This window comes from Sebastes fasciatus, chromosome 11 (assembly GCF_043250625.1).
Source record: "Sebastes fasciatus isolate fSebFas1 chromosome 11, fSebFas1.pri, whole genome shotgun sequence".
NCBI classification, from domain to species: domain Eukaryota; kingdom Metazoa; phylum Chordata; class Actinopteri; order Perciformes; family Sebastidae; genus Sebastes; species Sebastes fasciatus.
Window position 1 is genome coordinate 23720705 of NC_133805.1, and position 12945 is coordinate 23733649.

The 12945-nt window shown below is 41.4% G+C and overlaps 1 protein-coding gene and 1 long non-coding RNA gene across 2 annotated transcripts in view; both read left to right on the forward strand.

The window, feature by feature from the left end:
- The window catches only part of LOC141777463 (uncharacterized), a 234776-nt gene that overhangs the window by 198509 nt on the left and 23322 nt on the right, over window positions 1–12945 (forward strand). The gene's annotated exons all lie outside the window — the stretch shown is intronic.
- Window positions 3942–9001, forward strand: oprk1 (opioid receptor, kappa 1). Its single transcript, XM_074651665.1, has 3 exons — window positions 3942–4232; window positions 6072–6424; window positions 8086–9001. The coding sequence occupies exons 1-3, from the start codon at window positions 3973–3975 to the stop codon at window positions 8622–8624; spliced, it is 1152 nt and encodes a 383-aa protein (XP_074507766.1). The 5' UTR covers window positions 3942–3972; the 3' UTR covers window positions 8625–9001.

Below are 12945 nucleotides of genomic sequence, written 5' to 3' on the forward strand. Positions count from 1 at the left end.
GAAATGGAATATAATATGAATAAGTATGTGTTCTTTAGTCTATAATCACCCGAAATTAAAACGGATGACACACGAAGCCGACATCAAAGATCTAGCAGCGACAAAGGCTGCCTGTTGCGTCGCCTCACGTCGCTTTTGTCTTGGCCAAAAAGTTGCACTTGAACACATTGCAAAGACTACAGCCGACGGCCAACTACCACGTACGTTCTGCGCCTGTGTGAGAGGAAATAACTCTCCACACCCGGCGGTCTGTATTCGGCATTCAAAAGGGGAAACCGGGAAGACCGAGGATGACGGATATACAAGCCGTTGTTATGATACGTACATGAAACAAAGCACCGTTTGCCGACCATTTTCACACCACTCTCACTCACCACTTAGCTTCATTCCAGATGGCCATGTCGCTGTGAAAATATCCGTGTATTGGAATGATCAGACGAGATGAAGATGAAAAGCGAGAAAAGGCTTCTGTGTTTTTCCTCCTGACTGTACTCGTTGGCTTGCTTTCCTCACTTCCGTTTTTCTTCTCGTGCACTGATTCGTTTAAGCTGAACAGCCAATCAGAGTGATTTCCCTCACCAACGGGCATAGCCGCCGATTCAACGCGCTGAATCGGCCGAAAAAACTCTGACACAAGCAGACTAGAGCCGACGGTGCAAGACACACCGAAAAAACTAGACCGACGGACGCTCAGCAACGGCCCCAAACTGTCCGACGACCGACCGTTGGCTTGGTGTGTCAGGGGCTTAAGAATCGTTGTGTTTTTGTTACTTTACATAGAGCCGTTTATATCCTCTTTCCGGAGCCGGCCACCATGTTTCTACAGCAGCCCAGAACGAACAAACCAAACACTGTCTCTAGATAGGACCATTCGCGTTTTCAAGTCGGTCACTGTAGTTGTCCTACACGCTACGCTGGAGACGTTTCAGATGGTTGCAATCTGTAACCTCACCACTAGATGCCACCAGATCCTACACACTGCACCTTTAATGTGGGGTGACACCCAGATTGAAAACATCCGCTTCACAAATAAAAATAAATGCATTCAAACCCAGACGCTGTCTCCAGACCCCCTATCCCCAACTAAACTCACTCAAATATACAGTAGATCTATCTCTGTTTCCTTCTTCTTGTTTCATTTCTTCTCACACAGTCGGTGTCAAGACACGTTTTCTGCCTCTGTTAGTTCTTTCTGTCATTTTGTCACTGAGACTCATGTACATGTAAGTTTAATATCTACAGGCTTAAATCCGGTCATCCTTGTGTAACAAGTCGGGTTGAGCGTGGGAGGAGAGGCAGATATTTAGTTCTGTTAAATCAATAAAATAATATTAGGCTCAAATGAGTATTTCATTGCAGATGTAGAACAGTTCCTGTCTGTGATTCCCCCTTCTTGCTACTGTGGGAGCTGAGAGCTTCTTTTATCTCTGAAATTGATGTGGCTCCTTCTCTCGTTGACGCAATATACCAATGAATGTTCAAGGGATTTCACAGGAAACTGATAGTGCATGTGGAGGGCCGTGGCAATTTTTAAATTGAGACGGATAAATGAAAAACATCAAAACAAGACAGTAATCGGCTGGTGAAGCACACTTAAGAAAAATCCCAGTTTTTTTGTACAATCCTTTGGGAAAACTCAGCTGAAGTTTTATTTTTTTTTTTACCATGGTAACGCATTTTTCTTCCAAATATAAAATGAGCAAGCTCTGATGTCTTTGTGTTGAAAAACCTGCCTTCATCATAAAACCCATTAACAGAAGCATTTCACTGAATAGACCTCAGGTCATTGTGGATAAAGCAATAAAATGCAAAAAGGAATTTATTCTCGACCTTGTCATAACAATCATTTCCTCTCCTCCTCTGGAACTCAGATAAAACGACCTGTTTCTAGTGCCGGAAGAAGAGCAGCAGATTGTGTCTGTGCGTAAACAGACCTTTGGCACTGAATTATTAAGGTTGAGGGTAAATACTGTAACTGTATTTTTTCCTCCATTGGAGCTCTAGAAAGATGAACTACTGTCAGTTTAACAATAGGAACACACCTACAAAGAGGCTCTGTCACTCAAGCAACACCTGGCCATGATGGGTCTCTAAGCAACGGGTGTTAGTGCATGAAACGAGGGAAAGGGAACAGCACCCACTTAATTACGTGCTGGTTGAAATCTGTCTCCAATCTGTCGGGGTGAGAAAAGAGAGAGAAGAGAGACTGGTTATAGAAGAGTATAGTCTGTGATTTCTGTGACATGGATGTATTCTTTATTTAGAGCCACGTTTTCTTTTTATTTTGAGCTCTCAGTGCTGCAACATGTTGTGTTGCTGTAGGTATGATTATGTTTAAAGGCAGTGGGAAACTACTGAATTGATAGAATAGAGAAAATGCACATAAAATGCTGCATGTTATGAGCACAGAGAGCTGAAAGGAAATGATGAATATGATTCTCCTCTTGCAGCAAATGTCAGTCCAGTTCCAACCTTTTTTAGTGATGCGTGTGTAAACCAGAAAGGGCACCACAACACCAAGAATGACAAAGAAAGAAAAAGCAGAATAACCCCCATGGAAAACATAATAACAATTACCAAGAAAGACAAAGATAAAAAAAATAAAATAAACAAATTAATACATTTAGTTTAATTTAATTCAGGAAAAAATACTAAATAAATACATTAACATAAATAAATAAGTAAATAAAGAAATACAAGAATAAAAAATATATATAAATTATATTAAATTAATAAAAAATAAATTCATTAATAAATAAATATAATAAATAAATAAAGCGGACTGACAATCAAGACATTGTAAAATCACCCAAATTTACATACATATGTGTTGATATCCAAAGTCCGGGCACATGGTCATAACCGATATTAGACATCCTAAATCTTATAAATCCTAATCTGGTGGGGGTACAGACAAATTCTGAAAATAAATCCAAAAGGTTGCCACCTCAGAATGAGTCTGTCGACCCTTTGAGGCTGTACTTAATTTATTCCACCTGGAGGAAGAAGCAATATTCATTCTGACCAAATGGAGTCAAAACATGCTGGTGAGATAATGAGCAGGTCTATTAAAATGCCTCTCCATAATAATGCTCATCATCATCATCTCTGTCCGTGTTATTTTACACACATATGATTCTGACTGCTGCTGACAGATGCAATCATCTGAAGGTTGCAGTTGAGTGTCCTTCTGACTTCATGCCTCTTCAACACCTGATAGGACTCTTCATGTTTGCATTGCAGGAGTTGCTAGGGAACATCTTATAGCAGCATTGATGGGAAATTAAACATTTTCAGAAAAGATTTGCGCATGAAATTGTAGCACTTTTTCACAATGTCCTCATAGGGGCAACTAATGAACTCATCAGAATATAAAAAATAATGTTTTAAGGTCAACATGGCTGAATAGGCAAAGTTTTAAAGGCCACATGCTTTGGGGTCATTTAGTGAGGCATTTTACCAGAACTAATGCAAAAAAACAACAATCAAATCTTACTAAAAACGTGTGAAACATATTTCCATCTGACTGTGATGCATGGTTATATAGATCCTTCCTTGCCGGCTGGATACAGTCATATGTGTTGGCTCAGCCTCTGATGTCACTGAATGAGCAGTGCGGGCATCCAGTGCGCACCTTCTGGGGACGCAGCGGTGGCACACAGTGGCACACTGAAGGTTTCTGCTCTGCTATACCTGCAAAAACCCTTTTGTTTCTGCCAATATCTAATCTGTGGCTGAGAGTCCTTTAAGAAACTCCAAATCAGTGCTGGTGAACTTTTTTTCTGGAAGCAAGAGAACCAGGTAAGGTGGTGTTACACTTGTGTAAATGATGTCCTTGACACAATGTGTGCTGACAGAGAAATTTTATTCGGATTTATTTGTAGCAGCTTGTTTTGGACCGATATCTGCTTTAAGTTGAGGCGTTAGTTTACACCCAGCAGCAGCCGGTGCGGTGTGGAGCGTTTCAGCACCATGGAGAGCAGCAGCTTGGTGCACATCTACAAAGCGGACCGGTGTCCGTCGGGCCAGCCGGAGGAGGAGTGCTTCCCAAACTTCACCTGGCCGTCCGGCTCATCATCGGACTCCTTCAACTATAACTACACAGGCAACGGCACCTGGGACGCCGAGCCCGAGCCCATGTCGCCTCTCATCCCCATCATAGTGGCGGTGTACTCCGTGGTGTTTGTGGTGGGCTTGGCGGGCAACTGTCTGGTGATGTTTGTCATCATTAGGTGAGTTTGCAGCTTTGAAAATATAATATAATATTCATAATATGTCAAAAGCAAAGCCAGTCATCTCATTATATGGCGTGCGTCCTTGTATGCGCATATGGCTCATAATGCAATCCAGTGCGTAATCATTTTGTTAAAGTTAAAGGTCCCATATCATGCTCATTTTCAGGTTCATACTTGTATTTTGTATTTCTACTAGAACATGTTTACATGCTGTAATGTTAAAAAAAAACTTTATTTTCCTCGTACTGTCTGCCTGAATATGCCTGTATTTACCCTCTGTCTGAAACGCTCTGTTTTAGCTCATTTCAACAGAAATGCAATGGAATTGCGTTGCTAGGCAACAGTTTGGGTCCATGTTTACTTCCTGTCAGCTGATGTTATTTACATACACTGCAACCAGGAAATAAACTGGGACACATTTAGAATGTTTACATTTAAAACCGCGTAATGGTCTAAATATTGTATATTTGTGACATCACAAATGGACAGAAATCCTAACGGCTTGTTTCAAACGCACAATTTCTGAATACGGTGTGTGTATTTCTCCGTATATTGAGCGTTTTGATAGTTTAACAGTATTTATACAGCACTTAAACCTGCTTTATAATATAAAAGACATGAAAATCTCACTTTTTACAATAAGGGACCTTTATTAGCAGTGACGCTGCTATACACCAGAGTGTTTTGAGTTGACTTACATCCAGTTCTCCATAAATGGAAATAATCCCTGATAAGGTAAAGGGAAAGCTATGATTACATTTGTTTATGGCCTTATATGGTGTTTCCGGTGCATGTACACGTGTTTCAAGGTGTGTGTTTTTTATGCGTAAAGGTAACGGAGCTTATTTTTATTCACCAATGACAACAACACCACATAGATGGTAACAAGGTTTGTTGTAATTGTTAAATGTCAGTATTTCCTCTCAAACCACATCTGTCCAGTTTCATTTAAGGTTCTTTTCATTTCAAGTGTTGGATGTGAGATCATCAACCTAGATATATATATATATATATATATATAATAGATTACATGTTAAAGCTTTGAATTAGGCGAGAAGTATAATGAAAAGTCAGAGTTATTTCCCTCCCTTTGGTTCCCCTTTGTGTTATACTTGTGTATGCACAGGAAAATACTTTTTGTCTGTTTAAGTTAATCTGTTTATTCAGAAAAAGAGCTGAGCACCATGGTATATAATCCTTATCTGAAAAAGTGTTTTCATTAACCTTGTTCCTCTTTTAAAGGAGCAGTGTGTACCCTTTAGGGGATCTAAATACAATATAATATTAATAAGTATGTTTTCTTTTATGTGCTGAATAAATTAATTTCTTTCGTTACCTTAGAATGAGCCCTTCATCTACATAGAGGGCGGGTCCTCTTCACGGCGTCCGCCATGTTGCTCCGCCATGTTTCTACGAAAAACAGTGGCTCTAGAGAGGGCCTTCCACATTTTTACGTTACCTGAAGACCACCGTATAGTTCTCCGACACGCTTGTGAAACTGCAGTAACGTGAGCCAGAGTGCAAAACCGTAGTACCGCCAGCCGCCGTCTTACTTCCGTTGCTTCTAAAGTAGTGTTATTATGGTAGGGATGACCTCTGAGTGAGGCGAACAGCTTTACCACCGTTTTGCACTTTGCGGCTCATTACTGCAGTCTTGGAAAGGGAGGAGTGAGCGAAGGGGAACTCAGTTGGTTGCAATCTGCAACCACACCACTAGATGCCGCCAGATCCTACAAACTGTCCCTTTAAACAACAACAACAAAAGTAAAACTGAAACAAACGATAATCAAATCCATTCAACCTCTCCATGTTTCCTTCTTCTACCCACCACAACAGATACACCAAGATGAAAACAGCCACCAACATCTACATCTTCAACCTGGCCGTGGCGGACGCCCTGGTCACCACCACCATGCCCTTCCAGAGCACCGACTACCTGCTCAGCTCCTGGCCGTTTGGCGAGGTGGCGTGCAAAGTCTTCATCTCCATCGATTACTACAACATGTTCACCAGCATCTTCACCTTGACCATGATGAGCGTGGACCGTTACGTGGCCGTGTGCCACCCCATCAAGGCCCTGGATTTCCGCACGCCTGTCAAAGCCAAGATCATCAACGTGATCATCTGGGTGCTGTCGTCCGCTGCCGGGATCCCTGCCATGGTACTTGGCAGCACAAAGACCAATAATGGTACCTTGATCTTACGCACATTCACACTCCACCTTCGATGTTTAATAGGGTTTATCTCGAGTTTATTCCGTTTCCGTGTCTGCTACGGAGACAAAAGACCTATCTGCTGATGGACTCTTACAGGCAATTTAAAACTTGAAGCCCCACTTCATTGCAATACCCTTACCATGAATTATCTCAATTAGCTCCAGGAAGCATTCTTCAATTTCCCTGAAAAGATTTTTCTCTAGGTTTGATGAGACCCTACATTACAGCTATCTGACTAGATGAAACCATGATAGGCATAATGGGTCCTCCAGAATAGATTCTGAAGGATTTATTCTTTCAGCGACAGTCTGATAGATTGTTCATGTTCACAATGTCAATGTCACTTTGCCCAGAGCTATTAGACTTGCTGATGAATCTGATTCTGGCCTTTATCTCTCTGTAGTCAACCGTACTGCATCATAGGATCTGAGATTATAGTTTTAAACCATGGCCGATGGATAGATATTGACTCACTTACTGTCGGTTTAATACTTTGGTTCAGACTGAAATATCTAAACAAATATCGGATGGATTGTCATGAAATCTATTATAGACATTCATGATTCCCAGAGGATGGAGCCTACTGATTTTGATCATCCCTTGACCTTTGCTCTAGCACCACCGTGAGGTTGACTTTTTTGGAAGCAAGTTAAATGTCTTGACAACTATTGGATGAATTACAATGAAATTATTTACAACATTTATGATAAACTGTAATAACTTTGGAGATCCATTAACTTTTTTCTTTACTTTAAAGGAACAGTGTGTGTCATTTAGCGGGAATCTATTGGAATACAATATTAAAATGTATGCTTTCTTTAGTGTTTAATCACCTGAAAATAAGAATCATTGTGTTTTCGTTTCCTGAAGCCCCAGAAACACCAACCCGACATCAGAGAACTAGCGGCGATGAAGGGCGCCTCTTGCGTCGCCTCACGTTGCCAGTTAGCAAGTACGTTATGCGTACTACCTGCTGAATCAGCCAGAAAAACTCAGACATGGGTAGACTAGAGCAGACGGTGCAGGACACACTGAAAAAACTAGGTCGACAGATGCTCACCGACGGCCCAAAACTGTCCGCCAAGCTCGGTGTGTCAGGGCCTTTAGATCCTCTTCATAGAGCCAGCTGCCATGTTTCTACAGTAGCACAGGACGAACAAACTAAACATTGGCTCTAGAGAGAGCCTTTAACGTTTTTAATGTTTTCACGTCGACCACTGGGGTTCTCCCGCTTGGCACGCTGCAACTTCACCACTAGACGCCGCCAGATTCTACACACTGCACCTTTAAGTACATAAACATTTAAGTGTTTATATACTGCTATACTAAGTACTATACATGCTAAATAAGGGGACTTTAAATAAAATCAACTTTCAATCTAGCGCCATCATCAGGTCCAAATTTGAATTTGACCAATACTTTGGTTTGTGTCCCAATACCTGCAAAACTAATGACATTTCCATCAGCCTCAGTCAGATGTACTTTGTGTTTAGTGCTAAACACACTTAGATGGTAAACATGGTAAACATTTTCCCTGCTAAATATCACCATAAGTATAAGTGTGTCTGTGGACTCGTAGTCTTGACTGTGTTTCTATATTTGACCGGTAAACTCTGTTGTTCTGTAACTAACAGGGACTACAGAGTGTGCCCTACAGTTCCCTGAACCCTACAGCTACTGGGACACCCTGATGAAGATCTGTGTCTTCATCTTTGGCTTCGTGGCACCCGTCATCATCATCACCGTCTGCTACACGCTGATGGTCTTGCGGCTGAAGAGCGTGCGCCTGCTGTCGGGCTCGCGCGAGAAGGACCGCAACCTGCGCCGGATCACCCGTCTGGTTCTGGTGGTGGTCGCCGTATTCGTGGTGTGCTGGACGCCCATCCACATCTTCATCTTGGTCAAAGCGCTGTCCGGCAACGTGCCTGAGACCACCGCCGTCATGGCCGCCTACTTCTTCTGCGTGGCGCTGGGCTACACCAACAGCAGCCTCAACCCCATCCTCTACGCCTTCCTGGATGAGAACTTCAAGAGGTGCTTCAGGGACTTTTGCTGCCCCGGCGGCCAAAGACACAGAGGCTCTCATGGGGTGAGCCGGGTGAGGAGCACCCTGCGGGACCACTCGTGTCCCACAGAAGCTCGGGGAGACATGACGCAGGCCAGGGCCGTATGACTAGCCATGGACACGTCCTCTGTGCCCTATCAGGGCTGGGAAGACTCCAATGATCTGGGATTGACTCAAGTCACCACTGCCATCTGAGGGAAAGGCTAAAGAGAGGGCTAGTTGTTATTTAATTATCCGGCATGTTAGTCACAAAAGGTTCATTTAAAGGATAATCTGGTGATATTCTACTTTCTTCTTATTATCAACAAATCCCATGAAAAGACCCAAACCATCACAGAATTGATCCTTCTAACCAATATTACCTGTGTGCTGATATAGATTATTCCTTCATTGTCCAAAAACTATTAACATGACATGTTCCTTCATTATCTTATTTGAATTTATCCCTCATACACCATCCTGCTGCCACAAATATTCACTAGACCACAAAAATTTACACAGATTAATTCTCACGTCAATATATTTTTTCAAACCGTTGTTTTTGTCATGAGTACTTTCACACATGATGCAAATATTACACAGCGAGAAAGCGCCATCTTTTTTTTCGGAACAAGGTACATTTTCTGAGCTTTCGCACTGCGATATTGAGGCATCAACCAATCACGTTGTTCAGAACGGGTTGAGTTGCACCTATAGTTATGAAACAACACGGAGGCTCCATAGTCTAAAACCAAGACAGCAAACTTCATTACTGCTTTCAACCTTGACAAAGGCAAATCAGACCAGATCCACTCCGTTCTTACCTTTCACAATAAAAGCCCTAGATATATAATGTTCGCAGGCGAGAATTTAGCATTTTCATGTCGTTAATTCGTTTTCATGTTGTTTATTCCTCACGCTCCTGGTGTGTAAATTCCTTTACTCTTGTTAGAGTAATTTTTGCAAAATTCTACAGTACTCAGCTGTCTGAAAATTACTTCAATTAAAATAAAAACTAGAGACCATTTTGCGATGGGATCACACCAGCTGCGACGCCAAATCGGGCCAGGGGCGTAAAGCGGCGGGCCATGGGCCCCTTCCCCACTTCCTACCCCCCTACTTCCGGTGCCCTTGCTCAGACTACACCCATCTTTAAACTCAGCCTTCATTTAGATCTCAACTACACCCTATAAAGTTTCGTGACTGCATTTTGCACGATTGTGACGCTATCATGATGACAAAATCAGTCGACATCTGACAAACTACTCAAAACTGCCTCTGTGGTATAGTTCCCGCTACAGTAGGCATCTCCAGGACAACATTTTGCCATGATGACTCACACACAGACTCACAAGGTGAAAACAATATACCAGCGTCACTGGTAATAAAGCTATATACAGTATATGAGACCTCTACCTCTACAGGTTTGTCTTCAGTGAGAACGAATGTGCTACAAACATGGTAGAGGAGTCAGAGAGTATTAAGAAGACAGATAGACACATTGTTGTGGTTTTTGTTGGGATTTGTTGACATTTAGAAAACTATAGAATAACACCAGACTTCCTTTAATATGAGGTTTAGATTAAAAGCCTATGAGACCATGATTGTGAAGATGCCTCTGGGATCACAGCCCAGTTAGACACTAAATCACTGTACAGTGTTTCGTAATGTATAAAGCTGAAATCTAACTCAAAACACTTTATATATATTGATACAATGAAAATATGAAAGATGTCCAGATAAGACAAACCAAAAGTATTTTATTATGTAGCTTGATCACATTTTGTTTACCTGACCTGTAAAGTGTCCTATAGGATTTGGTATAGAAGTGATTAATATAGTTCTCACATGCTTAATAAGATCAACTGGTATTTTGTGCACAAAATGAAAACAAATAATCATCCCTGATTATTTTGGGGAAAAAACTGCATTATGAGCATTGTTTTAAACCCATTGTGTTTTATGGGAATTGTAGTTTGGTGCTTTGCTGTATTGTAAATGTGTGAATAGTATATTATTGGCAGAAAACCCATGTAGAATATTTAATAACCGCTCAGGGATCATCCTCTGTAATTCACCACAAGAAGATACTGAATCAAAGTGTTTTCTCCTTGTCTAGATGGCTGACTTTGATGAGGCTTCGGTGTCGAAGCAGTGGGTTCTTCAAAGTTGACCTTTGTGCTTTAGAGGGATAGTTTTGGTGTTTTGAAGTGGGGTTGTATGAGGTACTTATCCATAGTCGGTGTATTACTGCGCCCCGACTGCATACTCACCGACCTTGAGAATTGTGACCTCGGGAGGAAACCGAGAGAGGGCGATGAAAAACGTGAGTCTACCGGGAAAATCGGGAGGGTTGGCAAGTATGCCCGACCGTCACCTGCTCTAAGTAATACACCGATTATGGATAAGTACCTAATACAACCCACCTTCAAAACACCAGAACTATCCCTTTAAGAAACTATTATTACATCTGACACGGCGGCTCCTTTAAGGATTTCCAGCTGTGCTATGCTACGTCTCATCCAGGAGGTGTCAAATATTGTACATAGTGTTGGCATGTTCCTGGCATGTTCTCACCTTGTCTGAAATAATAGTACATGTGAAAACTGCGTAATTATGAATCACACTACTTTTCTTGGCAAGACCCACCCTGCGTAGCTGGTTGAGGTCAGTGCCATCAGTCCCATTGCCCATTGGTCGTGGGCATCGACGGATTCAGGAGGCAAAACCGCTTTGGCTCATTTCTCATTGTTTGTACATCCTTGTTGACTATACTAGACCATTGCAGAATCCGACCACAAGATACCATTATCATATGACGTATTAGTATGAGATTTGTTTATTATTATCACCTGTTATGAAATGAGCCTCTCTTGATGGACGACACCAGACACTTTTTTCTTAGCTATTCCTCAACAGGTATAACGTTAATATAAAACTGGAGACTTGGATTCTGGTCTTGTTATTGGTACAACCAGTCACACAGCAGCTTCTTTGTATGTCGGGCAGGTGAACAAACCAACTTTCCCCCGCCGTAGTCGCATAACGTTACAGCAATTTAGAGCCGTAACGAAGTCTTGCATCCCTTTTAAGTTTTAAACCATCGTTGCTAAATATCTATAAATATTTCCTCAGAGTGTTGGTCGATCACCCTGTTGTTGATCAGCTCATTTTTATCGATCTTTGGAGCATGACAGCTCGCCATGACCACCCGCTGCTTTCCTAGCACTGTGTGACTAGAATGCTTTTGCCCATCAGATCTGGATCCATAATCTCCTTCTGTTTTTAGCAAATGCACATGATCCCCTCGGAATATTAAACATTTTCATCCATCTTTTCTGCGGTTGGTGCAGTTTACTGCACAACAACTCCTTGTCATCTCTGCTTTGGAGCTTGGCTCTGCTAGACATGTCGTGCTTTCTGCCCCCTAGCTGCGTGCACATCTCTTTGATGACGTTGCACAGAAACCCGTCTGTAACTAAAAACTGAACAAATTGGGTTACCGGTACGTTTCATGAGCATGAACATCGGCCAATCTTAGCTCTTGAGTGCTACGTAGGGCGGGTCTTGCCAAGAAAAGCATTTCGATTCTTAATGTAGAGCAACCTATTAACGTATTTATCTGTTTAAATCTGATAAGTAGTTATAGCAGAAAATGTGTTTTTGTGCCTTGTTTTGTGTGCCTTATCATATTTGGCCTCTGAATTCGGCTATTTTGCTTTCTTTAAAAGATCAGCAATTAGCCACATACATTTTTGTGATACCTTTATTTCCTTTTGAGAGTATGAAATATATATCAAGCTTACTGCTTAAAGTTATTGTAGCATTATCTAAGAACATTTAAGTATACTGAGGACATCTCACTGTTGGTTACAGTATGTGTTTTTAACTATTCCTCTAATGCTGTAGTCTATTTGATTGTATTCATAAACAAATGATCAGCCGAATTCAGTCCAGGTCTGAGCACCATATACTGTATGTATAATGTGCTGCTGCATTGTAAATGATATCTGTTGGATATTTCGCTGTATCTTTTAGCTTTAAATGTCAAAACATGCTTCACACATGTGTAACGAAGTCACAATAAAGTTTGCTTCATTTAAAGAAAACACTTTCTGTCCTTGATGATATCAAAGTTGGTTCGATGAAAAGAAATATGGAGTTGCATCACAAATCAGACATGACATTAGGATGACATCAGGATTGCTTTTTCAATCCTGTATTAATTCCCTTCAGCTCAGACACTAAGTTAGTTAATTAGTGAGGCCTTTTTTGTTGGTGGCCTTGCAGAGGAATTTTGAATGACCAGCCACTGTGTGATGAGTTTATGGATATGCTGCTGTTGCTGTGTCTCTCTCAGTTAACACAGCAGTGTGTAGAATTGGAGCAAATATGATTTTTAAAAAAGTATTTTTATAAAACGGTCACTATATCCTGACAGTAGTGCATG